Genomic DNA, 27,751 nt, shown 5'->3' with positions numbered 1-27,751 from the left:
TTCATTTCTATTTTTCTGTGACTCTATTTCTACTCCCAAATGGCTGCACAAATACCTCCTTTGCACCTACCTATGTGTGTGAATAATTTTGTGAATGTGCTTTGGAAACTTCTTTGAAAATTTGGCCCATCAGGCCCCATTACAAACAGACGTAAAGCCTCTGTATCTTGTAATCACTAGTAATTCAACTGAGAGTGGGCAGGAGACCTCACGCTCATTACCGTTACACATTATCAATATTCTCACATGTAGAGTTCATCCCATGACCTAATAGTACTGGTATGACCTCTCATTCCACAGGCCTCTATGAAATCATTTAAGTATGAATTTCATGTCTCGGCCAGATTTCCCTGGACCAGGATTTGTATTCTCCCATCTCAAATTTCTGGGAATTTTAGAAGAAGTAAGACCACGTACAGCTCCCACTCATCTCGTTGTCACCAGCACAGCTCCCTCGGTGTCACTGACCTTGGTGGGACTGTAGAGTCGTGTTTGCCGTGAAGAGATCTTCCGCAATATCTTGCAGTTGATTCATCACGAACTGACTGTCCCTGTAAACTCAGGCATGCGTGCCTTCTCCCTTCTCTTTTGTTTAACTCTGTGAGACTAATCCCCCCTTTCTTTGTGTTTCGGTGGTTCTTTGTCCCATGTTCCCTTGTCCTGTTGCTTCCCCCTCACTGCCCTAGAATCCCCTTGAACACACCAGTGTCTTTAGAACAAAACCACGGGCAGCGTTCGTTTTCAGCAGGAGTCCCTCTCTTGCAGAGAGGGGTGGCGGGCTGAGGCTGGCTGTCTTCCTTCATCTGAGTGCGCCTTGCAGAAGAGTCTGAGCGTGCTCCTGTGCCAACGGCAGAGGTTGTGGAGGCGGCAGATTTTCAGGCATCGGAAGAGCCAGCGTCAGCCTGGGTAGACAGTGCAATGTGCAATTCTTCCTTCTCTGCGAATCCCAGCTGCTCCTTGGTGGATGCTGCATCTCTCACACCACATCACACTGTTTACACTGAATGGTTTGGCGTGTGCTGTTCCCTTCTACTGCTGTGTGAATGGAATCCCTATCTCCATGTCGGAATTGCCAAGAGCAATGGGAGGAGGAAGGATATTTGGATTTCGACCAAGTGGCTGCGGCTTGATTAAGCCGTGGAACTGTACGCAGCATGACTACTGGGAGGCAACCTGTCCTGGCAGCTGTGGAAGGGGAGAAGGCAATGGCCACCCCAAGCTGTCACCAGCATTCCCCATTTTCGATGTCTAAAAACCAAACCGGGCTTAACTTACCCTCTTAAAACCAAGGCTTGCCGCCCTGTGCCAGCTGCTGCATGAAGAAACCACTGACTCTCACGTGAGATCTCGGGTCTTCTCGCAAAGCCTCTCCCCTGTGCTCCGAAGGAGGTTTGGTGCAATTTGTAGAGAAATGGGAAAAACCCCAATGTCTTTGTGTTTGGATAAACCAGCCAGCACCACCCAATATACTTATTGTCCCTTCAACCTGTGCCCACTGCCATGGATGTCACTAGGCTTCAGGCTAGCTGATGTACCCTATCTATATCGGTACAATCAGCTCTCAGCCCACATGGAGAACCCACAGTGAACACATCTGCTGTGACATCCAAGAGATGCACGCTGTCGGGATGAAAGAGTCTGGGGCAGCCATGGACAATGCTTTCATGCTTCAGCACCGAGCCCTCAGCTGCATGGGCAAATGATCTCATAACCCAGTAAATGCCCCCAACCTTCTCCCAGGCAAGCCTTGAAACCATGCAGGGTTGCAACTCAGACCATACCTGTGGATTGGATGGAAAGAGGAGTCTCGGGTCTCTGGGGAAGGATGGGCATGTTGGATATGCACCAGTAAAGAATTAATGCAGACAGGTAGTTCCCTAGCAGCATTGTTCTAAAGGTGTAGGGTTGATTAAAGCATGGTGAGGTGGGCAGTGCAAACTGGCCAGAGGTGCAGGGCACCTTTGCACCCCACTGAGAATAACACAGGCCCTGGCTGGCTGAAAATACTAATAATTTTGAGGCTGCGGGAGAACAGGGAGCAAGTTTGGTGGCAGTAGCAGGAGGGACAAAGCAGGGAGAGCCTGTTGAGACACAGTGACCCAGCAAGTGGAGGATGGCTTAGGCTGATCAGCTAGTGGGGAAGTGGGTGCTGGCATGCACTGGCAATGCTGATGCTGTGGGCAGGGAAGGGTGTCTGCAGGAAGAGTATTGGTGCAGGGGAGATCTCCTGACCACCGGTCAGATGTAAGCACGGCCAAGCACAGGTCTTAGGAGGGAGGCCAGGGGGAAAGGAGAGTTATATCCAGGAGGAAGTTCAGGATCAGTGAAGCCTTCCTGGACACTGCTCAGTTGTAGCATGTCAAGGGGACAGGAGAATGATCTGTCCAGGAGGGCAGGGGAGCTTGGGTATTCCCCCAAATCGAGCGTGGTTCCCCGGCAGCAGTGGCCAAGGAGTGGAAGGCAGTAAACAAGGGGAAACCCCCAAAGGCTGCACGTCAGGGATCGGTTCTGGGTCTGGTTCTGTTCAATATCTTCCTCAATGAGTTAGATAATGGCATAGAGAGAACACTTATAAGGTTTGTGGACGATACCAAGCTAGGAGGGGTTGCAAGTGCTTTGGAGGGTAGGATTATAGTTCAAAATGATCTGGACAAACTGGAGAAATGGGCTGAAGTAAACAGGATGGAATTCAATAAGGACAAATGCAAAGTACTCCACTTAGGAAGGAACAATCAGTTGCACACATACAAAATGGGAAATGACTGCCTAGGAAGGAGTACTGCGGCAAGGGATCTGGGGGTCATAGTGGATCACAAGCTAAATATGAGTCAACAGTGTAACGCTGTTGCAAAAAAAGCGAACATCTTTCTGGAATGTATTAGCAGGAGTACTGTAAGCAAGACACAAGAAGTAATTCTTCCGCTCTCCTCCGCGCTGATTAGGCCTCAACTGGAGTATTGTGACCAGTTCTGGGCGCCACATTTCAGGAAAGATGTGGACAAATTAGAGAAAGTCTAGAGAAGAGCAACAACAATTATTAAAGGTCTAGAAAACATGACCTATGAGGGATGATTGAAAAAATTGGGTTTGTTTAGTCTGGAAAGGAGAAGACTGAGAGGGAACATGATCACAATTTTCAAATAGATAAAAGGTTGTTACAAGGACGAGGGAGAAGAATTGTTCTTCTTAACCTCTGAGGATAGGACGAGAAGCAGTGGGCTTAAATTGCAGCACGGGCGGTTTAGGTTGGACATTAGGAAAAACTTCCGAGCTGTCAGTGGTTAAGCACTGGAATAAATTGCCTAGGGAGGCTGTGGAATCTCCATCATTGGAGATTTTGAAGAGCAGGTGGGACAAACACCTGTCAGGGATGGTCTAGATAATACTTAGTCCTGCCATGATGACCTCTCGAGGTCCCTTCCAGTTCTATGATTTTATGATCAATAAGGAGGGTGGATGAGCTGGCTGCTCTTAGCAGAGAGCCCCAGTGCAGAGCAGCAACAATGTGCATCTGACAGCAGGGAGGGGTGGGCAGGAAATGTGCCACCTTTATTGTGTTAGGCTGTGACTGAGGACAGCGCTAAAGCACTTGCTTCACATAGTCACTGAAATCCTGCTCTGGTAGAGAGAGCTCCTGAATCGGGGTTTGAGAGAGGTTAGAGGTATTCTAATGAAGCTGTTTCCCATACCCCCAGCGTGGGGGTGGGCCCAGTCCTGCACTGCGCGGAACTCCTTCGACGCCCACTGCCCTCACTGGGGCACTCCTCACGCGGCAGGATTGAGCTGTATCTTCTTGGGCAGGGAAGGTGCCTGTTTTCTGGTGGGAAAGCACCTCGTACCCCAGGGACGCGAATGGCAATAGATAATAGTAAGTAGCGCTCGACAGGTGTCCCAGTCCCATACTTTCTTCCCCCCGGAGGGCTCTGCTGACCAGCACGGTTTCCTGCCATAGTAGCATCATTTTCTGTGTGTGGTATTTGCAATGACAGAAAGAGAAGCTATCGCTCATTGCAGCAGAGTAGTCTTCTGACAGACAGTTTTATCACCTAGTAGGAAATCCTTATTTTCAATTCTTGCCTTGAAATTCAATATTAACTTAATACATCTGCTGTAAAGTTCTCACTAGCCGCCTCATTATAAAGAGCTTCAGAATGAAAATATCCTTCTACATTTGGCCAGGCTTTTTTTTTTTTTTTACAGTCAAATGTTTCTCAGTGTCGGCAGCCCAGTCGTTTGATGGGCGTCTGTCTGTGACGTTCCACTGAGTCACAAGCAATGGCAGGTGTTTACTCTGGATGGCCTCTTTCATTGAGCAGCAAAGAATTACAGCGATGTTAATTAAAACTAAAGAGCGTATATTGCCCAAGGGGGAGATGGAAAAGATCTCATCTTTGTTCTTCACAAATTTTTATGGTAAACTGAGATATTTCAGGGAAAAATCACATTTCTGAAAAACTGCAGCCTAGCAAAATTCGCACGCCGTCTGGTTGTTTGGAAACTTCACTAAATGTAGCCAAATCTTACTTTAGAGAAAAACAAGTCATTATTCACTTTGTTTTTAAAAAAAAAAAAAAAAAAAAACTTAGCTTTTTCTGGGTGGAGGGGAGATTGTGGAAGGAAGACTGAATTATTTTCATGACATCTTTCCTTGGGGAGGAAGGATGGTCCCATGATTAGATGCTAGTCCAGGATTTAAGACAACCAGGTTCAAGTCCCTGGTCAATGGGAGACTCCCTTTGGGTACGTCTACACAGCCCGCAGCCCTGAGCCATCGAACCCAGGTCGGCAAAGTCGGGCTAGCGCTGCTGTGCTGAAAATAGCTATGCGGCAGCTCAGGCTCCAGTCGGCTCCTTCATCTGTCCAAGTCAATGGCAAAGCTTCCATTGCCACCCGCGGTGCTGGAGCCAGCTCATTGGTTGACCAGTGGGGACTGTAGCACCATCCTATCTCCTCAGGGGGTGGTGAGGATGAATACACTGAAGATTGTGAAGTGCGGCAGGCCATGTCAATACCACAGAGAGACCGAACCATTTATTTTTGCTGTAGTTCCGTGTCTTGTCACTTCTGGCATTTCTTTTTATGAGTTTCAGTCCTTAAAGCCAGAAGGGCTCATTCCGCACATCCATTCGGAGCCTCCTGGACGATGCAGGCCAGAGAACCTCACTCAGTAATTCCTGCATCGAACCCACTGGTACAGCTAGAGCTGTTTCACTTGTCATTTTAAACTTTTAAAAGGACTGCAGGTGACTCTTGTGCCCATTTTGAGATCTGGTGGGCTGGCTTTTTGTGTCCTTATAATTGTGCCCAGGTAGTTCCAGGCCCACTAGTGGGGTTTTTAAAATATCCAGGGCTTGCCCCTGTTCTTTCACCCCAGTTTGGGCGTCTCAGTGCTGAAAATGCTTGAAATGTTACCCTCAGCAGTCACCACTGCTCTGGTCTTTTGTATCGCCTCGTTTTGCTTAATTTTTCACACACACGCACCTCACACACTCCATACAAATACATCCACCCACTCACACATTCTGTCTCACACATACAGTCAGCCCCTCATTCAGGACACATAATTTATTCATCCCAAGATGCAACTGTGTGCGTGTTATATTTAGGCTGTTTTAATGGTAGCTTTAGAAATATTTAAAAAGCAGGTGAGCTTTTACACCCAAACAAGGATGGTGAGCCCGTGCTTATCCTAATTAAAAGCATAAGCTTCATGGAAGATCTCAGCTGTGAGCCTTCCCTTATGATACGGTTGTAAGAGGGTCTCTCTCTATCCAGCTTGGAATTGCTCAGGTTGAAAAGTTGAACCTGAAACTCATGGAGCTCTTGTATCCTTTGCCGGCTATGGCTGACATACAGGCTTACACGTTATGTATTATGAAGGGCAGCAGAGAAGTAGCAAGTGTTTTGGGTCTTGTAATTGTCAGATATCTGGAAACGTACCACAGCCTCCAGATTGTCAACATGATCTTTAAATATGAGCTTTGAAGAGGAGAACATAAGAAAATTATCCAATGGACTGTTGGCATCCTGAAAGGCAGGAATGCGCCTTGATCATAACCTTTAGGGCTGTCCCCAGACTACACACGCTCTGCAACCTATGGATTTGCCCTGTAATCCTCTTCAATGTCAGGGCCAGTTGAGAGGAAGAAAAAAGATCTCCCCATCCAGACACCAGCAGCAAAAGCAGAGTGGAAAAACATGGGTGCCCCCTTCAGCAGCTTGGGACCCTACTCTTGCATCGTGCCCTACAAATGGAAAAGCCATCCCTGCCATTTGTCATGCAAGCTGGTTAAAAAAGCCAAGTAAAGGATAAACATCATCCCCCACTCCCAGAGAGGGGCTAAGGATTGTGTGAGTTCCGATAGAAAGATGCATTATTGTTCACTTATATTTAGCTTTTCCCTCAGCGTTTTTCATACTCCGACAGCTCTTCTTTCCTGGAACTGATTGCAAAATCTCTGAGGCAGAAGCTGTTGAAATGGAAGCTGCACACATTGAAGCTACTTGTGGTGGGATTGTCAGTTTCTGCCACTATTTTTTTCATTAAATTTTAATTTAAATTAGGGCTGTCAAGTGATTAAAAAAATTAATCATGATTAATCGCATTGTTAAACAATAATACAATACGGTTTGTGAATGTTTTTCTACATTTTCAAATATATTGATTTCAGTTACAACACAGAATACAAAGTGTACAGTGCTCATTTATATTTATTTTTTATTACAAATATTTTCCCTGTAAAAACAAAACAAAGAGTATTTTTCAATTCCCCCATTACAAGTACTGTAGTGCAATCTCTTTATCATGAAAGTTGAACTTACAAATGTAGAATTATGTACAAAAAATAACTTTGCATTGTAAAATAAAACATTGTAAAATAAAACTTTAGAGCCTACAAGTCCATGCAATTCTGCTTCAGTCAATCACTCAGACAAACAAAGTTGGTTACAATTTGCAGGAGATAATGCTGCCTGCTTCTTGTTTACAGTGTCACCTGAAAGTGAGAACAGGCATTTGCATGCCACTGTTGTAGCTGGCATCACAAGATATTTATATGCCAGATGCGCTAAACATTCATATGTCCCTCCATCTTCAACCACCATTCCACAGGACATGTGTCCATGCTGATGAAGGGTTCTGCTCAATAACGATCCAAAGCAGGGCAGACCGATGCATGTTCATTTTCATCATCTGAGTCAGATGCCACCAGCAGAAGGTTGATTTTCTTTTTTTGGTGGTTCGGGTTCTATAGTTTCCGCTTCTGAGTGTTGCTCTTTTTAGACTTCTGAAAGCATGCGCCACACCTCGTCCCTCTCAGATTTTGGAAGGCACTTCAGATTCTTAAACCTTGGGTCGAGTGCTGTAGCTATTTTTAGAAATCTCACATTGGTATCTTCTTTGCGTTTTATCAAGTCTGCTGTGAAAGTGTTCTTAAAACAAACATGTGCTGGGTCATCATCCGAGATGGCTATAACATGAAATATATGCAGAATGTGGGTAAAACAGAGCCGAAGACAAACAGTTCTCCCCCAAGGAGTTCAGTTACAAATTTAATTAGCGCATTATTTTTTAACGAGCATCATCAGCATGGAAGCATGGAATGGTGGCCGAAGCACGGAGGGGCATATGAATCTTTAGCATGTCTGGCACATAAATACCTTACAGTGTTACAAAAGTGCCATGCCAACGCCTGTTCTCACTTTCAGGTGACATTGTAAATAAGAAGCAGGCAGCAGCATCTCCTGTAAATGTAAACAAACTTGTTTGTCTTGGCAATTGGCTGAACAAGAAGTAGGACTGACTGGACTGTAGGCTCTAAAGTTTTACATTGTTTTGTTTTGAGTGCAGTTGTGTAACACAAAAAATCTACATTTGTAAGTTGCAATTTCATGATAAAGAGATTGCACTACAGTACTTCTATGAGGTGAATTGAAAAATAGGAGTTCTTTCGTTTATCATTTTACAGTGCAAATATTTGTAATAAAAATAACAATATAAAGTGAGTCCTGTACACTTTGTATTCTGTGTTGTAATAGAAATCAATATCCAAAAATATTTAATAAATTTCATTGGTATTCTATTGTTTAACAGTGTGATTAATTGCAATTAATTTTTTGAGTTAATTGCGGGAGCTAACTGTGATTAATTGGCAGCCCTAATTTAAATGTAACTTGAACTTTTGCATGAGTTTAGTCCCAGCTTGTCAGCTCTGAACTCCTCTGTCTGTGTGCCGAGGACAGTCACAGTGCAGGCTTGCCTGGGCCTCCTCATCCACATGCCTCAGTGCTGTATTGGATGGAGAGTATTTGCATGCCTTGGCTGGCAGGGCTGGATCTGCCAGCAAGGGCTCCAGTGGTCTTGGATTTCCTTAGGATGTGGACAGTTGTTTACGTTGAACTGGAATGAGGCCATCAAGTTGTCATGCTGTGGTAACAACTTTTGGCTACTAGGTTTGCACTGATTCCACTGCCAATCCCTTGGGCCATCCATTCCTCCCAAAAACTGTTCACAAAAATACATTCCCCTGTCCTATTTCCAGTCACGTTAGCCAGCCAGCCTCCAGGACTCCTGTGTGTGCCCCAGCTCCACACCCCCACTCCGCTTGTCTGGGTACAACCTCCTCAGTGACCTAGGAGTTGTGCAGCTGAGGATACCTGCCTTAGCCACATAGATTAAAATCTGACTCATGTGGCATGAGAGTTGGGAACAAGGCCCTGCTCATTGGCAGCATTAAGCCCCCAGAGAAATAATGAAGTATCTATATTTCTGTAGGCCTTTTCCAGAATCCCTGTACTTCCCCCTGCTCATGAAGAAAAAGGAGAAGGAAAACTCCCACACCATCATCTGCTGCAATTTGTGCCTTAGCGACAGTAAAGCCACCTCTCTTGGGTTTTTCTTTTTAAACCACCTCTTTGAAACAGGAAATATATTGCTTTAGCATCAATTTTTCAATCAGCATCAAGTTGTACTAATGTTATCTGTAGATATTATTGTATGTATTAAACATCAACATTAGTCTGAAGTCTAGTTTTTTTCCTTTACAGGTGAAGGCGGCTTCCAAATACGTCGATGTACCTGTAAGCACAATTTAAACATTGCCTTCTGTCTTAATAATTTGCATTGTGGTTTGGTTTGACTGCACATGTAACAACCCCTCAATGTGGGTTGTCAGCTGCTATTGACCCCAGGACTTTCAGAGTGATAAGCAGAGGATTCTAACACTTGAGCTGAAAGGAGGACCTGCGGTAGCTGGTGTCAGTATTAAACATTTATCCTATGGAGATCTGCAACTAGGCAGGGATACGTAACTAATGGACTTCACATAGTATCAGATAGGTACCGTATTTACACAAGGAACTTGGGTCACTACAAAAAATAACAGTGCATTCTGTAATTTTTTTATGTTCTATCGTTTTTTTCATTGAAATTTGCATATATAAAATAGAGTGTAATTTTAGAGAGAAAAGTCTAGAACGTGTTAGAGCTGAGCCAAAACATATCTAGCACACATGCTAGCCTGTTTTATTTTTATTCTTCTAATTGCTGGCATATTTTACACTTTCAGAAAATGCTTTTTGTTTTAAGTATAGGGAAATGGTGGTAAGTTATCAGTGTGTGTATATGGGAAACAGTGTTGTTGAAAATAAAAAATAACCAAATTTGCTCACGTTTACAGTTGTTAAAGAAAAATTGTACATTGGCTCCTCTAATTAGAGCTTAACACATAAGGAAGAAAGCCCTTCGAGATCTTAGATACAGCGCTTAGGTTGCCAGAAATTTACATTTAAATTGAGTTTAAGTGCAGTATATGAATGCTAGTTGGAGTTAGGGATTACTACTGATAAATGAGGTTACATTTACAGACAGACTTTGTGCTGAGTATTTACAAATAAAAACAAGTTTAGACTTAAATACATCAATCCAAATTCTGCACTCAGCCACACCAGTGTAAACTAACATAACTCCACAGAAATCAATGAAATGTACAAGTGGCCTTGAAAACATGCCAGGTTAGCTAGACAGGGTTACTTCAGTGTGTGTTTCAGAGTAACAGCCGTGTTAGTCTGTATTCGCAAAAAGAAAAGGAGTACTTGTGGCACCTTAGAGACTAACCAATTTATTTGAGCATGAGCTTTGGTGAGCTACAGCTCACTTCATCGGATGCATACCGTGGAAACTGCAGCAGACTTTATATATACACAGAGAATATGAAACAATACCTCCTCCCACCCCACTGTCCTGCTGGTAATAGCTTATCTAAAGTGATCATCAGGTGGGCCATTTCCAGCACAAATCCAGGTTTTCTCACCCTCCACCCCCCCACACAAATTCACTCTCCTGCTGGTGCTAGCCCATCCAAAGTGACAACTCTTTACATAATCAAGTCGGGCTATTTCCTGCACAAATCCAGGTTTTCTCACATCCCCCCCACCCCCATACACACACAAACTCACTCTCCTGCTGGTAATAGCTCATCCAAACTGACCACTCTCCAAGTTTAAATCCAAGTTAAACCAGAACATCTTGGGGGGGGGGTAGGAAAAAACAAGAGGAAACAGGCTACCTTGCATAATGACTTAGCCGCTCCCAGTCTCTATTTAAGCCTAAATTAATAGTATCCAATTTGCAAATGAATTCCAATTCAGCAGTTTCTCGCTGGAGTCTGGATTTGAAGTTTTTTTGTTTTAAGATAGCGACCTTCATGTCTGTGATTGCGTGACCAGAGAGATTGAAGTGTTCTCCGACTGGTTTATGAATGTTATAATTCTTGACATCTGATTTGTGTCCATTTATTCTTTTATGTAGAGACTGTCCAGTTTGACCAATGTACATGGCAGAGGGGCATTGCTGGCACATGATGGCATATATCACATTGGTGGATGTGCAGGTGAACGAGCCTCTGATAGTGTGGCTGATGTTATTAGGCCCTGTGATGGTGTCCCCTGAATAGATATGTGGGCACAATTGGCAACGGTGACACACACCTCTTACTATGGAGGTGATACCCATGCGATAAATTGCAGAGTAATGTGATAAATTTGTTATGCACCTAGGGTCTTACTCTAACATTCCAACCCTCTGAGGATCTTCAATCTTCAAATAGCCAATTCTAAAAAATCAACCTGGCTGAGGGTATGTCTGGGGGTGTGATTCTCAGCTCGAGGAGACATGCTCACACGGGCATGGCTCAAGCTAGCGCACTAAAAACCAAATGTAGCCATGGCTCGCCACCCCAAATACGCACCTCGAGTCTCTGGTGGGCACACCCTTGGGGGAGCTAGCCCCTCCTGCCTCTCGCACTGCTGCAGCTGCCTTCTAGTTTGAGCACACTAGCTCAATCAGAACTAGTGTGAGTAACGCATCCCCAGCTCCAAGTGTAGGTAACCCCAGAGAAGTGTTTCCATCTCCTTACCCCAGATGTGGAATTCCCCTCCCAAAGTACACCTGCCTTGGGTCCAGTATGGACAAGATTCAGTCCCAGGCAAGTAAGAGCATTTCTTTGCATAAAAATGTCCTGGCTTTAAAGTTTGGTGTCTCATGGCCCTTGAGGAATAGAAGTGGGCCATTTATAACACTGGGAAGGGGCAGCTTTTAGCCTCCCAGTGGAACTCAGCAGTCACCTGCATGTAGAAGAGCTTGAGATGTCTGACCTTAAAAATGTCTAGGCTTCTAAGTTACTGAGGCACATTTGGCAGTTTCAGCTGCTATGACTTCAGATACAGAAAAGCTTTTCAGGGGGCTGTCGGACTCCCTCAGAGCCCTGCCCAGTTGGACTGCCAGTGAGTATGGCATTCCGAGGTGGAGGGTTACAAGAAAGAGTCCCAGTAAAATAGTATATAACTCTCAAACATTTCCAAAATAGATTTTCCTGTAAAATAAACGATGATGTCATGTAGTATCAAGGGTTTCTTGGCATTCCTTTGGGATGCCTTGCACAGTGCTCATGGCTTACCCTATGTGAGCAGTTCACTCCAACCTCATTTTAAATAAAACCTCTACACCCCACCATCAGCTCTTCTACACACACGTCCACCAATATACTTGTGCACATGTGTGACCACATATTTGGGAGTGTTACCTGGACTCTGTTTTGTTTCAATTTTATGATCGCTCACTAAATATTACAACTAAATATTACAAGTGGTAATAATTACAACTGGTCCAATTAAGATTTGTCCACAGCGAGATGGTGCTGGATTCCATATTTCAACCTGTAATTAAGGTAGCTATGAAGAGCCTTTCTCTTTCCAGATCAGAAAATTAAGGGGCAAAATGCTCCTTGAAGAGTTCAAACAGCCCAGTTGTGTTTTCAAGGTAGAGAATGGAAAAGAAACATCAGAGCTACAATACCTCTTACAACATTGTCATTAATATGCATTTTGTGTGCTTGTATAGCAAAGCCAGCATCACATGGAGAGGACTGAGCTGTTCAGGAGGCATAAGGAAATAGATTTAAAATAACCCTTTATTCATAGATGTTTAGCTGATACATACTACCGTTTTGTGTGTGTGAAATGAGATGACACAATATATCTGCATGTAAATGTCAAAGAACAATATCTAACTGAAAGAAAGACTGTGTATTTTTGAGAAGAGTTCTCTGTGAATATAGGCTGCCACTTGTATCACAATGTGTCCTGAAGCCGGGAATCCATCGTTTAGTTAATATGGGCCAGATTATACTCACACACAGGTTTAATATTGGTGAAACCCCATTAACTTAGATGGAGTTAGCCTTCCTTTTCACCAGTGTAAGCAAAAGCAGCATCCACAGTAGCAGTGAGCCACAGTATCTCTAGGTGAAGTGCAGAGAAAACCGTATTTGATTATGGGTTCCTTCTTTGGGAAAAGAGAACATATCCTGTTATTGAGCAGATAAGCCATCACTTACATCTAATTTCAGAAACTTGTTTTGTATCAAAAAACTGCAACACTTTTAGTGCCACCATGAAACTGGCACAATCAGCATGCTGAACATTGCTTCAAAGTATAACACTTGACTACTGCCGCATTTGTGTTGTCCTCACTGGTTTTCAAATTAATACCTTGTCATTGTTTCAGTAGGTGTTAAGAAATGTTACTGGCATCCCAAGGGCCAATCATTGGCCCTTTGCTTGATAATTGTTTGCTTTATATTAAAAAACTACTTCCCCACTGCTTTCCAAACGGTCCTCATTTTCACCCTGGAAATTACACAGAAGTGTTAACTAACTTCAATTTACAGTGGCTGACAATCACATCTTAGAGAGAACCGATACTTTGTGATCTGAGGTAAATCACAGTAATGAAAACTAATGACACTCGTTATTAACCAACTTACAATGTGCCATGGAAATTTAAGGTTCTGTGGCAGGTCTTGTAATGACTCATGTTACAGTATTTTAATGGGTTTCCTTTGAGATCAGTTTGATTTCAACATATCAAGCAGTGTGAACTCAAAGGGTTTTTTAGTATATTTCTCCCTCTCCATCTACTTCAGTTGCAGCTTCCTTTAAAGAAAATATCAAAAGTATCACTGCCTTTCACAAATCTAATGTACTTATAAGTTAAGGTTTAAAACCAATGAATATATATGGCGATATGTACAGATATAGCTATAGCTATAAGTATCCTAGAAATGTAGCACTGATTTAGACATGTTGGGAAATTAGCTGATTTATGATTTAACTAGTTTATTTTAAAATATAAGTCTATGTTCAAGCTAAAGTCTAAGTTCTAAACAACAAAGAAATGTGATTTTGGTGTGAATAATAAAATGTTCATTGCTTACTACACACCTTCTCGCACCTTAGGAGAGGAAACAAGAGACTAGGGCTGGGTGTTAGCTTTCTAACTTCATAGAACAGAGGGTTTGCATATAGAAGGTGACACTGAAAAACCCCCGCGTGATTTGTTGTTTCATTAATTAGGTCAACAATACCAAACATAGCATGAGAACTTCCTGGCATCAGTGTGTCAAGGAAAGGCTTTATTCATCTGAGTAGCTTCCCTCTAGGCAAAATAAGCAAGCGAGATAGTGTGTTTGCATGATCTTGTGCTGCACAGGCTGCATAGACAGAGTGGTTCGTTGGCTCTGCGGCATACAAAGCAGCCAGCCGTGGTATCACCCAAGTGTACCGTAGGTATCCACAGGGAGTGTGGTGCACAACAACAGTTTAAGGACAGCAGGGAGCTTGAGGAGAGAAACAACAGCAACAGGATTACATAAAGGAGCTGCCTTATATGAAGATGTTTATGTTTTTCTTTCTCTCTCTTCTTTTCTTCCATACAGAAGCCGGGGATGGATGTTGCTGATGCCTATGTGACATTTGTTCGCCACTCTCAGGATGTCTTGCGTGATAAGGTCAATGAGGAGATGTATATAGAAAGGTTATTTGATGTAAGTAAATGCCTTCTCCTCCTTGGAAACCAAGCAGGAGACTCCCCCAAAATGTGACAAAATAAGACAGGAGGATAAGTCACATTTTGAGAAAATTGATTGGTTATAGATTACAAAACAAAAAATCTTTCCTTTCCTTCTGACTAAGGCTCTTATCTGCTGTCCGCCTGCTCTAACTCTGTACTCTGATCTGCTGTGTCCTGGTCTTTATGTGTGTGGTTTGTAAGATAACAGCATCTTTTAAGCCAATACTTACTACGTTAAGTTTGTGAGAAATCTTCCTATAAGAGGAACATCTTGGTCATTGTTCTTAACATTAAAATCCGAGGCAATTTTATGACAGATGTGTTAGTCGGGGACCGTCTCTTTGGTATGTTAAATTAATTGTTTCTGACTGCCCAGCACTCAAAACTTGAAAATGAACTCTGCTACATTTTTATATTTTAAAATAATAACCAAAAGATAGATGATAAAATCTGTGTTTTCATGCTTCAGAAGGACTATGTTGTGCACCAGATGTAAAAGCTATAATATGGTCTCCCTGGAGAAAATGGGATGGTTGCTCTAGTCAAAAGGACACAGATTTTTCGGGAGTTTTGTCCCCTTCCCACTCCGCCCCCTGCGCCAAATAATTGATAACCTGTAAAAGAGAACATTGACCTTGATGCCCAGCAGCCTACATTTACATTTACATTTATTTATTTATTATTATTATTCACATGCAACATATGAATGCATGTTAACTGATGTACCTGTCTCTCTCTCTGTTGCTTTTGTTGTGTGACACACTTTCTGTCCTTGTAGCTATTGTTCCCTGAAGGTTTTATGTTTATGGCAAGCACTTAACATTAGTGTTTCAGTCTCTTCTAGGATCTTTGTTTATATATTGATTTCTGTGACTGTGTGAAACAGCTTACATTCAAACTTTCTTGTCTTTCACCTCTCAGCAACTCATTCTTCAGTCTTCTGGCTCTAGAATTTTAATAACTTTATATGCTTTGTTTACTTACTCATTTGCTTCCACAGTGTGTAGGGAAGGCTTTTTTTTCCCCAATCAAACGCCTTCTTTTCTTGATATTCTTCTTTCTTCACATTACCTTTCCCTTAGAAACCTCTTCTTACTTTGTAATTCCCACTCTTTCTTTCACTGATATCCTATCAGATTAAAATGGAACTTATCTCTCATGTCAAATGTTTTATCACATTATATCAAGTGGCATGAATTAGAGTCAAATAATCTTCCTGTGTACATCTACTAGCATGGCCCATATCCACTGAGAATGCCTCATTCATGCATAAAGCACACTAGTGACTCCTTAATGCTCTATGCGTGCTCAGTCTTCAAAGAATGTAAAGCACAGAGTGCGAGATATAAATCACCCATCCAGTAAGCACTGAAAAAAGGACACATTCACTTCTATTTTGCAGCAGGTCCACTAGTGCATTGCATATCTATGTTGAATTTTATTCCAAAAGCAGTAAATTTTCAGAGATTAACTGGATTGTTCTTTTCAATGCCTTAGTTGCCTTTCCTTTGATCAGTTTCTTAAGATTTGCAGTTGTGTGGTTTTTCGAACTTTGTGTCATTAGCTCAAACTCTAAAAATCTATAACTGACCTGGGTATTTATTATCATACTTCGGATCATAAGACCATATTGTGGTTAAATTAGCAATTAAAAAAAATAAGAATAACCTGTAGAAGGCAAAAGTACAGAATTGCTCCTCATCTTCCCCCCCACACACACACACATTTTTCATAAGCTATACTTTTCCTAACCTGTTAGGCAGGTAAATGATAAAGGATTGTATTAATAGTAATAAATCCTATAATATTTACATTTCTACATATATTTTTACATAACTGCGTGCAGCTGTCAAGGCATTGTGGAAGAGCAATTCACTTTTTGCTCTGATGTGTTAGCAATTCAGTTCTGGGACCAAATCCTGCTAACCTCATTCCTCTGTGTCTCACTCAAATGTATCTCCTCACATGAGTAAGGTGCACAGGATTGGATCCTTTATTTAGATATATGGAATTAGAATGCACTAGACTTTCAAAGGTAGCAATCTTAATTATTTAAAACTCTGTTTTAGCTCTCACTATTGCAAAATTGTTTCAGAAAGAAATGCATATTTCCCAAGTTGAGCCCTAAGATAAAGGACAAGGTGGTGACCTCACTGACTGAACTAGTAAGTGCAGAACAATTAAATTGGGGCCCAATCCTGCACACCCTTAATACTGGGCACAGTGGTGAATGCTGGGTGATGGATAGCATGGTTCCCAGTGGTGAAGGGGTTCAGGATGGGGCCCTTCAATGTTAATTCACAGAAATCTCCATCACCTAGAAATGGTTTGTTGCAGTATCTGTCATTGAATTCTCCACATGCTGGGTTTCTACACTTTAGCAGCACAGCATCAGGTTGTGAACATTTTGGATTGTTTCAGTCAGTTTTCCTAAGTGTGCCCGGACCTCCACCCTATGGAAGTTGGTGATAAACGCCCATGGATTTTAAAGGGGGCAGCGTCACATCCATATTTTTTCTTTTCTTTTGTTTTTGTATACAGACATCTTGGTCCAGGCTTTACTCTCGGTTAGGCCCATGCAGCCAGACTTTGGCCGCTTTAGCTCACTGCGTTGTTCTGAAGCATGAGTAATAAAGCAAACCTGGTTGTGTATAAAACCTAGAATATTCTTAAAGTATTCAGCCCTTAATTTCATGGAACTAAACATTGTGGCCAACTAGTTTTATTTATCTTCTTCGTTAATCCCAGTGATCGATTTCTATAAAACTGTCAGGTTTGTCAAGGCTGGTTTTTTGGGTCCAGAAGGTACAATTTTAAGAAAGATGGAGAATGAATAATCAACATTTATATTATAAAATGGAAATATCCTTTTAAAAATATGTGGGGGCTGATTCTGCTCTCATGGTGTCAGTATATTTCAGGAGTGACACTCTTGCGGTCTGTGGAGTCGCAGCAGTGTGAGTGAGGCCAGAGTCCGATCAGAATTTGAAATCTGGACAGAGACATCAATTAACATTTTGCATGTCACAGCCTCAACTGGGATAAATAAACATAGCTCAATTTACCTTAATGCAGCTACGCCTATTTATTCCAGCTGAGAATCTGGCCCTACATTTTTAGTGTATCATGTTAACTCCCTTGCCATGTGTAGGGACCAGGCCAAAATCTTCCTTGTCACATGTGTGCTGCAACCCCATTGATTTCAGTGGGATTTCAGGATTGTCAAGAAGGATATAGGGATAGATCCTCCTTCCATGCAAGTCACTGGAAAAACTCCCATTGACTTGACTGGTGCAAAATCAAGCCCATAATTTGGTCCATTACATGTTCTATTTTTTTGTAGCACCTGGGGTTTTTTGGTTCCTCCCTCTTCTCACCTGGTATTTCCATTTATTTGCTCTGTTTGTTTTCTACCATTAAAAAAGGCTGGATACGTTTAGTTATACCATGTTCCCGACAATAGCTGAGGTAATATTCTTAGTGCTCATTCTGTCAGTACTTGCATAGCAGAACTGTGCTCTTTGGTGGATATTGGTGCTTGCAGAAGATTAAAATGTAGAGCACACGGCAGGATTAAGATAATCTCCTTTATTCTATAAATTAGTCAGTTTTTTCCCTGCAGTAAAGTCATCATCTTAATTTTTAATATCTGCATTCTCTGGGTCATTAAAGGAACAGATTGTGAAATTCTGCTGGTAATCAAAAGCTAACTAGGATTTTTTATTATTTTATTTTTAAACGGTGCTTATTTGCTGCAGATTAACATGATTTATTTATTTGGCCTGCCCCACTAAACTGGTAATATTTGTTTAGGGAGACAAGGAGGGTGAGGTAATATCTTTTATTGGACCAAGAAGAGCTCTATGTGGCTTGAAAGTTTGCGTCTCTCCCCAACAGAAGTTGATCCAGTAAAAGATATTACCCCAGCTGCCTTGTCTCTCTGTTATCCTGGGACTGACACGGCTACAACTACACTGCATACAATATTTTTTAAAGCTACAATACTGTAACACGGCCCACTGGTACAAAGAACTAGTAAGAGAAGAATTTAAGAACGGTTTATTGACATGCGTTCACGCTCTTTGTTTATGTGCATGTCTCTGTGTGTTTGTGTGGTTTAAAAAATTGTATGATGCTTTGAAAAAAGAGGTTGCAATCTCAGTTTAGTGTAATAGTTTGCAGTTTTGTCTCTGAATGGTAATTTTTGACATATTTGATTGTTTCAAATAGGAAGCATGGGCCAGATGGGCTTGAGGTATGTCATGGACCTGAAAAAAGGGGACTGATCTTGCAGTCCTAGAGGCCAGTCCTGTGTAGTTCTGAGCCCTCTCAACTGAGGGCACTCAGCGTCTCTTTGGACCAGGCCCCTACACAGCCAGAATTCCCTCTGAGGCCAATGAGAGATTTGCCTACAAAGATTAGTGCCTTTCAGGATGATAGTTTACAGATTTACATCCGCACTCATAGTTTATGTATTTTCCAGCCAATCAGAACGTATCTGATCACAAAACTATATGGTGGACCTATTGATATTCTAATCACCAGCCTTGCTTTTGCCTAACTGGCAAAATACTGATGTCTTTGGTCACAGTGTACAAAAGCTAGTGTACAAAAGGCTGTTGAATGTAGAGAAAGCAACCATGGTTCCTGTGAATTTCAGGGTATTGATGCAAACCTCTGAAGTCCATAAATAGTGCAGATGGTATTTTTTCTTTCTCATGATTAATTCAATATCTTACCCAAAAAAAACCCCAAAACATGCTTTTGATATGAGAGATCAAATGATCAAGAGAAGCTCCTAAGATTGCAAGATCTAAACAAAAATTAATTTATTTTTTTCCTCCATGTACTTCTTGAAGACACAAGCCTGAGTAGAAGATAAGGATTAAAACAGATGTGCTTAGTGCTAGTTCATCTGCTTAAATTTGGCAGTCTCTGAGATCAGTGATTAAAAAGCCATCTCTAACTTTGATGAAATCCACTGCACTGGTAATATGTGTCTTTGATAGCTTTCTTATGGGCCTCATGTCCGCCTAAACCGGACATAGAAAACATTGGACTGGAGATGATACATGGATTATATGGGTCAATTATACACTTAATCTGCCTTCTGGGGATTAAATGTGCATAGATTGACTCTGTATTTGGCTTGTCCTTGGCAGTTATCAGATCAGTAAGGTTGCCCTTACTGAAAAGTCTGGTAAGAACTTAATCATGCAGTGATATGGTCCTGATGATGCAGTCGTAGTTACAGTGCTAACTGCTCTGTACTTTTGCAGAAGGCTTGATTTACCATTTTACTGTCACATTATACATTCAGCTGCCTCTGAACTCTATGTGCAGACAGTAATAGCCTGGATATTTGTTGTTAAAGGAGTGGTTTAAAATACCTTCAGGAAGCCTCTTTGTATTTGCAAGAAAAATTAGGGTGTTTTTATGTTGACACACAGAGGCAAATTGAAATCAGTGGGTTTGAGGGATGTAGATGAGGAAGCTAGGGAGGGAGGGCAGATTAAGACAGTCACTCCCATGGTTGCCTGTCGGGGAGAGGATCTTCAGCTTTGATGGGACAGTCACCCCAGCACCCAGCATCTGCATTTGGAGGCTCCGACGCAGCTCTTCAAGATGGGGCCATTCTGCCAGGGAGATTCCAAAGCACCTCATGCTGGAATATCAGGGGAGGTGCTGCCTTCCCCACCTCTGTACACTGGATAGGGGCCCAGAATGGGGATCAAGAGACCTGGGTCCTATTCCCAGCCTTGCCATTGAGTCCCAGTGTGATCTTAGCCAAGTCAGCTCAGCTCCCTGCACCTCAGCTCCATCATCTCTGATACAGGTATCAGGCTTGTCCACTGGCAAAGTGCTTTGTGCAATGCATCCCAAGTAGATATGGCAACAGGAGTAGACATCCATGCCCATGAGTCCAGCTGGAGCACAGCTCCTGAGAGCTCTGAGCTCCTGAGGATGCATGAGACAGGATTTGGTCCCATATTTTTAAAATGCAGTTATACCAAATATGAATTGATTCTTGAACGTAAAACGTACCAAGTCAATACAAGTCGGAATTGAAGGAGCACTGAAGTTTAAAAAAGAAACCTTGGCACAAATTACTATTGGACCCCAGTTCAGCAGTTAGCACTGACGTCCATGGGACTCCTCATATGCTTCAAGTTATGCACGTGCCCAAGCACCCTGCTGAACCAGCACTTCGTATACTCCTAAATATGTGAAAACAGCGGGGAGTCCGGCGGCACCTTAAAGTCTCCTTGTTGTTTTTGTGGCTACAGACTAACCCGGCTACCCCTCTGATACGTGCCTAACTATATGGAAATTTGCAGAGGTGATATTGACAGCGACAGAAGAAGCTAATGCAGCTGATTGAACCTTAGAAAATAGCTACTTTTCTTCCTGCACAGCCAGACTGCTCGCTGGGGCACCAGTTCCCATACTTCCATCCTGAGACAGCCTCCCTATGCTGTTCCTTCTTCAGCTGCTTTTGTCTTAAAAAAAAAAGTCAATTTTGAAGTGAAGAAAATAAAGCAAATTGGCCTTGGGAAATACTGCACAAATTAAGCATGTCTTTAAAAGGTTACTTTTAATGCAGCCCTTGTTTTTTCAATGAAGGCATAATGTTTGAATCAGTTGAAGTCAAGTCAATTGAATTTTTTACTCAAAGAAAGGAGAGTCAGATTGCAGGTACTGTGCTTCATGGCGGTTGAGTAAAACCGTAAAGTACATTGTGGTGGAAAATATTGTCTGTATACAGTTATTGCTGCCTTGGGGAAGAAGAATATTGTATACCCTCCTTTATTAACAAGGGGGGGGGGAGTTATCCAACGAAAAGGCATGTTTCAAACCCACATGCAGGGTCATGCTATTTCACAGCTGACCCCTTCATCTTTTGGAGTTCATATGCAAAGCATGTTTTTAAAAAAGGACAAGAGGTGTTTAATAGGCTTATTAATCATGGGAAAAGGAAAGAGAAGACCTATTTTCTTACTATTCCTGCCCACAAGCTGCCCAAGGTAGTGAGGACTTGTTCTGGAATAGGGTCTTACCTTATAAATGTATTCCGTTAACCAGGTTCATTCTTTCATGAAGTATTCATTTAAGTAGGTTTCACTTAATTTATTTTAGGGAGCCTCTTAATAAAATAAGTCCTAGATCTGTCACTGGATTTTACATGTGTTTAAGAGTTTTTCCTTCTAAATGTCTTTATCAGAACAGCTTTTAATGTTTCAGTAGACATTTGGTGAAGACAGTTAATTTGTTTTCTTTTCCAGAGGAGATTGTTCCATTAATCATTCTAAGAAGTCAGACTGATTGCTCTGTTACTTTAAGGTCAGCATACTCTTGCTAACATGATCTGCACAGTGCTTTTTAGTGTTGAAGAATATTCTTTTTATGGCAGAATGGAAGCAACAGACTATTTATTTTGCCATTAAAAAAATATCCAAGGTACATTTTGTGGAAGGAATATTGTCACGTTGCATTACAGAAGACAAATTGTTCTAAATTCTGAAATGAGAGGTCAGTTAGCTTAACAACATAGTCTTTCCTGCTTAGCCAACATAGATTGTTGGATTAGAGCTGTATGTACATATTTATCACTGTGCAATATATGCAAGTCACGTAGGACCAGATTATTAAAGTTATGCAGATAGTGAGATTTTCAAAAGTGCCTGGGTACCTAACTCCCATTGCTGGGGGCAACTGCGAGGGGTAAGGTGGCTGGCCACCTTAGGCCCCAGTTGAATTTTCAAGAGCACCTATCTGCTGCTTTTAAATACCTTTGAAAATCTGGCCCTTAAGATACTGTGAGATCTGCTTGTCTATTTTTATTTAACAGTTGTTTTTAACTAATTTGAGCTTCCAGTTGGTGGTTAGTCTAGAATGAGAACCTAGGTGTTCAATCTTGCATTTCTTGTTACCTCAAAAGCCCCACTGATTTCAACTGAAATTTTGAGAGCATAAGGAAAGCACAACTAGGTCAAAGTTTAAGTGTGAAGATAGAAGGAGTGTTGTGTGTAAAACACGGGAGGTAATTGTCCTGCTGTATTGGGCCTGGTAAGGCTCAGCTGGAGAGCTGTGTCCAGTTCTGGGCACCACACTTTAGGGAAGATGTGGACAAATTGGAGAGAGTCCAGAAAAGAGCAACCAAAACGATCAAAGGTTTAGAAAACCTGACCTATGAGGAAAGGCTAAAACAATTGGACATGTTTAGTCTTGAGAAAAGAAGACTGATGGGGACTCTGATAAGCTTCAAATATGTTAAGAGCTGTTATAAAGAGGATGGGGGTCAATTGTTCTTTATGTCCACTGAAGTGAGGACAAGGAGTAATGGCCTTAATCAGCAGCAAGAGAGATGTAGGTTAGATATTAGGCAAAAACTTTCTGACTCTCAGGGTAGTTAAGCTCTGGAACAGGCTTCCAAGGGAAGTTGTGGAATCCACATCAATGGAGGTTTTTAAGAACAGGTTGGACAAACACCTGCCAGGGATGGTCTAGATTTACTTGGTCCTGCCTCAGCGAAGGGGGCAGGACTTGATGACCTCACAAGGTCCCTTCCAACCCTGCATGTCTGTGATTCTGTAGTCAATAGTTAGCTCTCACGTGACACAAAATAGTCATGATACTCAGGTGAGAAAATATTTTAGCATTGGAATCTGAGGCTTTGTAGATAAGTCAGTGGCAAAATGAACAGTTCCGTTTTCCCCCTAAATCCCATATTCCACTGGGCAAATCCTTTTTCCACCCCACTCCTTTGTGTGCATAGAAGTCCCAGCATGCAGTGGGACAGCTACACATGGAGAACAGAGAGTTCCCATGTGCAGCACAGAGTCGATTTTTCCAGGGCAAGTCTGGGGAGAACCAGAGCAGGAGCTCAGTAGGTGGGTCTTTGACTATCCAGATCTGTTGACCTAACCTCATGCACGTTTGTCTGGGATAGTAGGAGAAGGATCTGCTGCAGGGCTGAGGCAACAGCTGTCATCACAGAGTGGTCCACTGCCTTCCCCTGGCATTTGGAGCAGGATCTTATACCCCCGCTGTTTGCTGGGATGAGGATTGGGCCCGCTGCATTAACAATGGGGGATTGTTTGTTGTCCAATAGCTTCTTCATGCCTCGTTCCCTTTTCTCTCTGCAGTCCAGTCCCCCACAATTGCTCTCAGGGTAGCGAGTGAGCCAGTGGTGCATGTTAGATTAGCGGTTATAGGCCACTTCATTTCTCTTGGTCGGCAGTTTTTTTCTTTCCCCAAGATTCCTTTAAACCTCACCCTGCACTTATGATATCAGCGTACAAAAATGCTTACCAAGAGCTGGCAAAGAAATATCTTTTTTCTGTCCTGAAGTCCCATGTACGATACAGGGGATCCTTTTCTCCCCATTCACTCTTTTCCAGTTCACAGTTAATACCTAGGCAGCCTTTAACTACACTTTCTGGCATGTGCAGGCTATACAAGAGAACTCAATGAAAGGTTCCCAACTCCAGTTTGTGACGTCTTTCGATTCAGTTCTAGTGTTAAAATCTAAAAAACCCTGTACAATTAAAGTATTGTATGACATACATTGCATCTTATTAATCAACATTACATCCAATTATACTGTCATTGTATTATATTGCTTTGACAAACAAAGGGCTGGGCTCTTTACAAAAATGTTACGTAGCTATTATGTTTAACCAGGTTCTTTATATGGGAACCTCGGTTTAAAATGTCAACATCTTTTCTTTACAAAAAAAATTTAAAAAACACAAGTGGAGACTACTTCAAATGCAGAAAACAGTATTGCAATCTATATTTCACCTTTTTTATGCAAAAATTATTTTATCAAAATTGCAAATAATGCAAAATTTGGGTGGGGGGGGCAAAATCCTTCGGGGCAATGATAACTTGTGTATAAAACGTCATGATACAAGCACTGTGAATTTTTGCACAGTTGTATCCGCTTGGGAGGAAGAGAAAGGACAGGTACCCAGGAGCAAAGCATGTCAGTACACCCAGGCCACGTTTAGGGCCAGATCCTGTAAACACGCACCACTTTACTCATCCGAGTAGTCCTATTGACTAGGGGTAGATAACCAGCATTGACTTTGGTGGGTCTACACGTGTGAGTAGAGTTACCCATGAGCATTTGGAGGAATGGGGCCCTAAAGAACAACTTGAAGAGGCGTGTGTCCTTCGGAATTAATTCCTGCAAACTCTGGGTGGGGTTATAATTCGTGGGTGAGGTGCAATACCCTATGTCAGAAAAGCCACCTTCAAGGGGCCACAGGGCAAGAGGGTAATGCAAGAGGACCCCCTACACACACATAGGTGCTCCAGCTATTCCCTGGATGTAATGACTCCCTCAATGACAACCCACAAGCTATTTTTTAACACCCAAATCCTGCAACTCTCCCTACTGGCAGACCCCTCCACCTGCAGGGAGCCAGGGCTGTCTGGCCAGTTGCATATTGGAGTCTGAGGCCATCTGGTTGCAACAAGTGAGTGTATTGGATACCCATGTCTTTTGCACCTCTGCACGGGCTTCTTTTTAAGAATTAAACATGTTTCCAACTGCATTCTTCTCACCTTCAAATCCTACAGGCAATGGATTTTGGCCAGGAGAAGAGTTATGAATCTTTAATGGCCAGGACTTTAGTTTTACATGTCATCAGAAAAACAGCATCTTCTTCAACACAACCACACCAGGCTAGGTGATTGGTTCCATCATAACTCAGAAGAATGCCACCTTCTCAGGCCCTGTCCCTACAAACTCATGTGGGTTTAACTTTACTCACCAGAGTCATCCCACTGACTTCAGTGAGCTTTGGCTCCGGCCCTGTCATGTGGTGGGGTTCCCTCACTCTGGACTCCTCACTGCCAGCAGTCCTCACGCATTCCTGCATAGGTTCACCACGGTGTGTTTTATGTACAATGGGCTATACAAGTCCTTGTCCTCACATGACATAAGGCTTTGACCTTCTCCCTAGGTGCAGAGGGAAAGGGGGGAGATCTCCCCTCCATGAGAGCCTGGGCTGCTCTGGCCCTTCCTTCAGGCCTTCCCCTCTTTCCCCTTTCTCTTCCTGTATCTCTTTCACCTGTCCTTAGCTGAGGAGCTGAATCACCTTAATTGTTTAATCACCTGGTGTTTAACCAGTTATCTCCTCAGTTTGGCCCATGTGGGGATGCTTATGAAGTGCACAGAGAGATGAGTCCACCTTAGGCTACTCTCAGTCTGTGACAGGCCCCTTCCTACAGTAAGTCACTTTTTCCTTTGACATCCCCCATCCAAGTCCTGTTCAGACTGGTCACTGCTTCCGTTACTGCCTCTAAGGAGATGACAGTCCCAGGTGGTGAGACTTCACGATGCTGAGCTAGATGGGACTTGCGTGGCTAAATCCTATGCAACTATTTGGAAATGTAGAGGAAACTATATGGTTTACGAATTGTGTGAATAAATATAAAGCTCAGATTGTTTTCACAACTGTCACACAACAGCTTGGTGGTGAAGGTGCAGGAGTTAATGCCTCCAGTTGGCTTTTTTTAAACTCTGTTGAAATCCGTGCTTGGATGACGTTAAGGAACTGAATGGCTTCAGAGGCAGTATAATTTGGAGTTAAGGAGCTGTAACCCATCCCAGAGTGCTTAGGTGTTGTACTACAAAATGTATTCTAATTGTTAATTAATTGTATGCAGCACAGAGCCCTAAATGCAGAGGCTCTTTATGAATGAAATGATTCGTATGTTTACGATTTATTTATAACGTAAGTGCGAGACCATATATGCATACAAAATACAAAGCAAAAACCCCCCAGATTAGAGACATCTTTTGCCATTAATAATAGTGGGAGTTGCTTGTGTAATCTCATAAACACTGCACTGAACATTTTACAATCAACAAGTCCATTTGCTAGAGACACCAGGAAGTTCTACATGGACCTTCCGTTAGCACTGACGGGAACGATATGCAAGAGACCCCTTCAAACCAAACTTAAACCCAGTTAAGGGTGAAACTCCATCCTTAACTCACCCTCTTGCTGAGGTCCTCAAACAGTGGGTGATCTTAGCTACCATATGTACTGCAAAAAGCCTGCCCTACTTAAACACAACTGTGTGTGAGTTTCAGCTTTCACTCTGAATTTCCTTCCTTGTTGTGTCTAAGGCATTCCGTTTACATTATTCAAACAATGTTTTTGTGATTTCTTTTGAGAAAGATGATGTAATTTAACACCATTTACATCCTAGACAAATGATTAATAGTTCAGGGTAGAGGCTTGATCCTATTATGTAAGGCTGACACTGTGGTATTATTAAATAATAATACAAATGATTTTAATATCAAGCCCCTTTGACTTTATACCCTGCCCACATAGTTAAGCTTTCAATGTGAATGAGATTTCACAGCCAAGGAATAATACAGGGAAAAAACAATCAGAAGTTACAGAGCAGCGGGGTCGTAGGAACTATTCTAAATGTAGATGCAGTGAAATCATTATAGTATTATTAAAAAAAAATCTTTGCTGAAATGTAAATCTGTAGTCTTAGCAAAGCACGTCAGTCACTTGTTTAAACCAAGGTTCATTAATATTATTGCTTATGCTGTACCATAGATGTGCATGGTGCTTTAACAATATAATGGTAATAAATAAAAACATAGCACTACCATTTAGCACTTACTGAGCTAAATGTTAGCAAAAAATAATAGAAGGCATATTGCTTATCCAGAGGAAAATTTGCCACTAATATAGGACCCTATCCTGCAAAATCTTTACTTACTGAAGTCCTCGCTCTTGTGAGCAAGGTACTGTTTGCTGTTCTATAGTTTCTTAAATAGGGCGTGTACCCAAAGTATTTCTGAATTGTGCATTCTGTTTCTGAACGTAACCAAGTCGGAAATCCCTACTAGAAGGTAAGCTAGCAAATCACAACTTGTTGCCAGAAAAAAACCCAGTTATCAACTTTTATATTTTGAAAGAAACAACACATAAAAAAATAGTGTGAGCTATAAAATAATGTGTTTTATAATAGAAAGACAGCTGTCTCTGCATACTCTTTTGGTTATGCCTTGTTATTGTGTGGTCTATGGTGGTATACAGAAAGGCAGCCGCCTTTTTAAGTACTCGGTAGACTATTTAGTTACTCAGAGATCAGATACCCTTATTGTCTGGTCCATGGTGGTATAACAGAAAGATCGCTATTTATCTGTTCATTCTTGATAGTGCCTGTGATTTTATAGCCTGTGGTGATAGTCATGGAGAATTTAATGTGTACGATATTGGTGTATCTCCAATTGTTTGTGAACATCAGACGTTTTGAAACCTGGTTGTAATCAAGGAATATAAGCATAAGCTTGAAAGGCTA

General features: G+C 42.1%; 1 protein-coding gene across 10 annotated transcripts in view; it reads left to right on the top strand.

Annotated features, from left to right (window-relative positions):
* Positions 1 to 27,751, top strand: part of CADPS (calcium dependent secretion activator) — a 389,708-nt gene that overhangs the window by 345,450 nt on the left and 16,507 nt on the right. For 9 of the 10 annotated variants that reach the window (XM_048859020.2, XM_048859022.2, XM_075130213.1 and 6 more), the window contains 2 exons: positions 9,046 to 9,078; positions 14,274 to 14,381. In XM_048859020.2, coding sequence (XP_048714977.1) covers positions 9,046 to 9,078; positions 14,274 to 14,381 — 141 coding nt within the window. The remainder of the gene's footprint in view (positions 1 to 9,045; positions 9,079 to 14,273; positions 14,382 to 27,751) is intronic. The other variant, XM_048859018.2, reaches the window with a different exon arrangement.

The sequence above is a fragment of the Caretta caretta genome, chromosome 7 (assembly GCF_965140235.1).
Source record: "Caretta caretta isolate rCarCar2 chromosome 7, rCarCar1.hap1, whole genome shotgun sequence".
In the NCBI taxonomy this organism is placed as follows: Eukaryota; Metazoa; Chordata; order Testudines; family Cheloniidae; genus Caretta; species Caretta caretta.
Note: the sequence above shows the minus strand (reverse complement) of the source record. Positions and strands in the feature narration are given on the sequence as shown.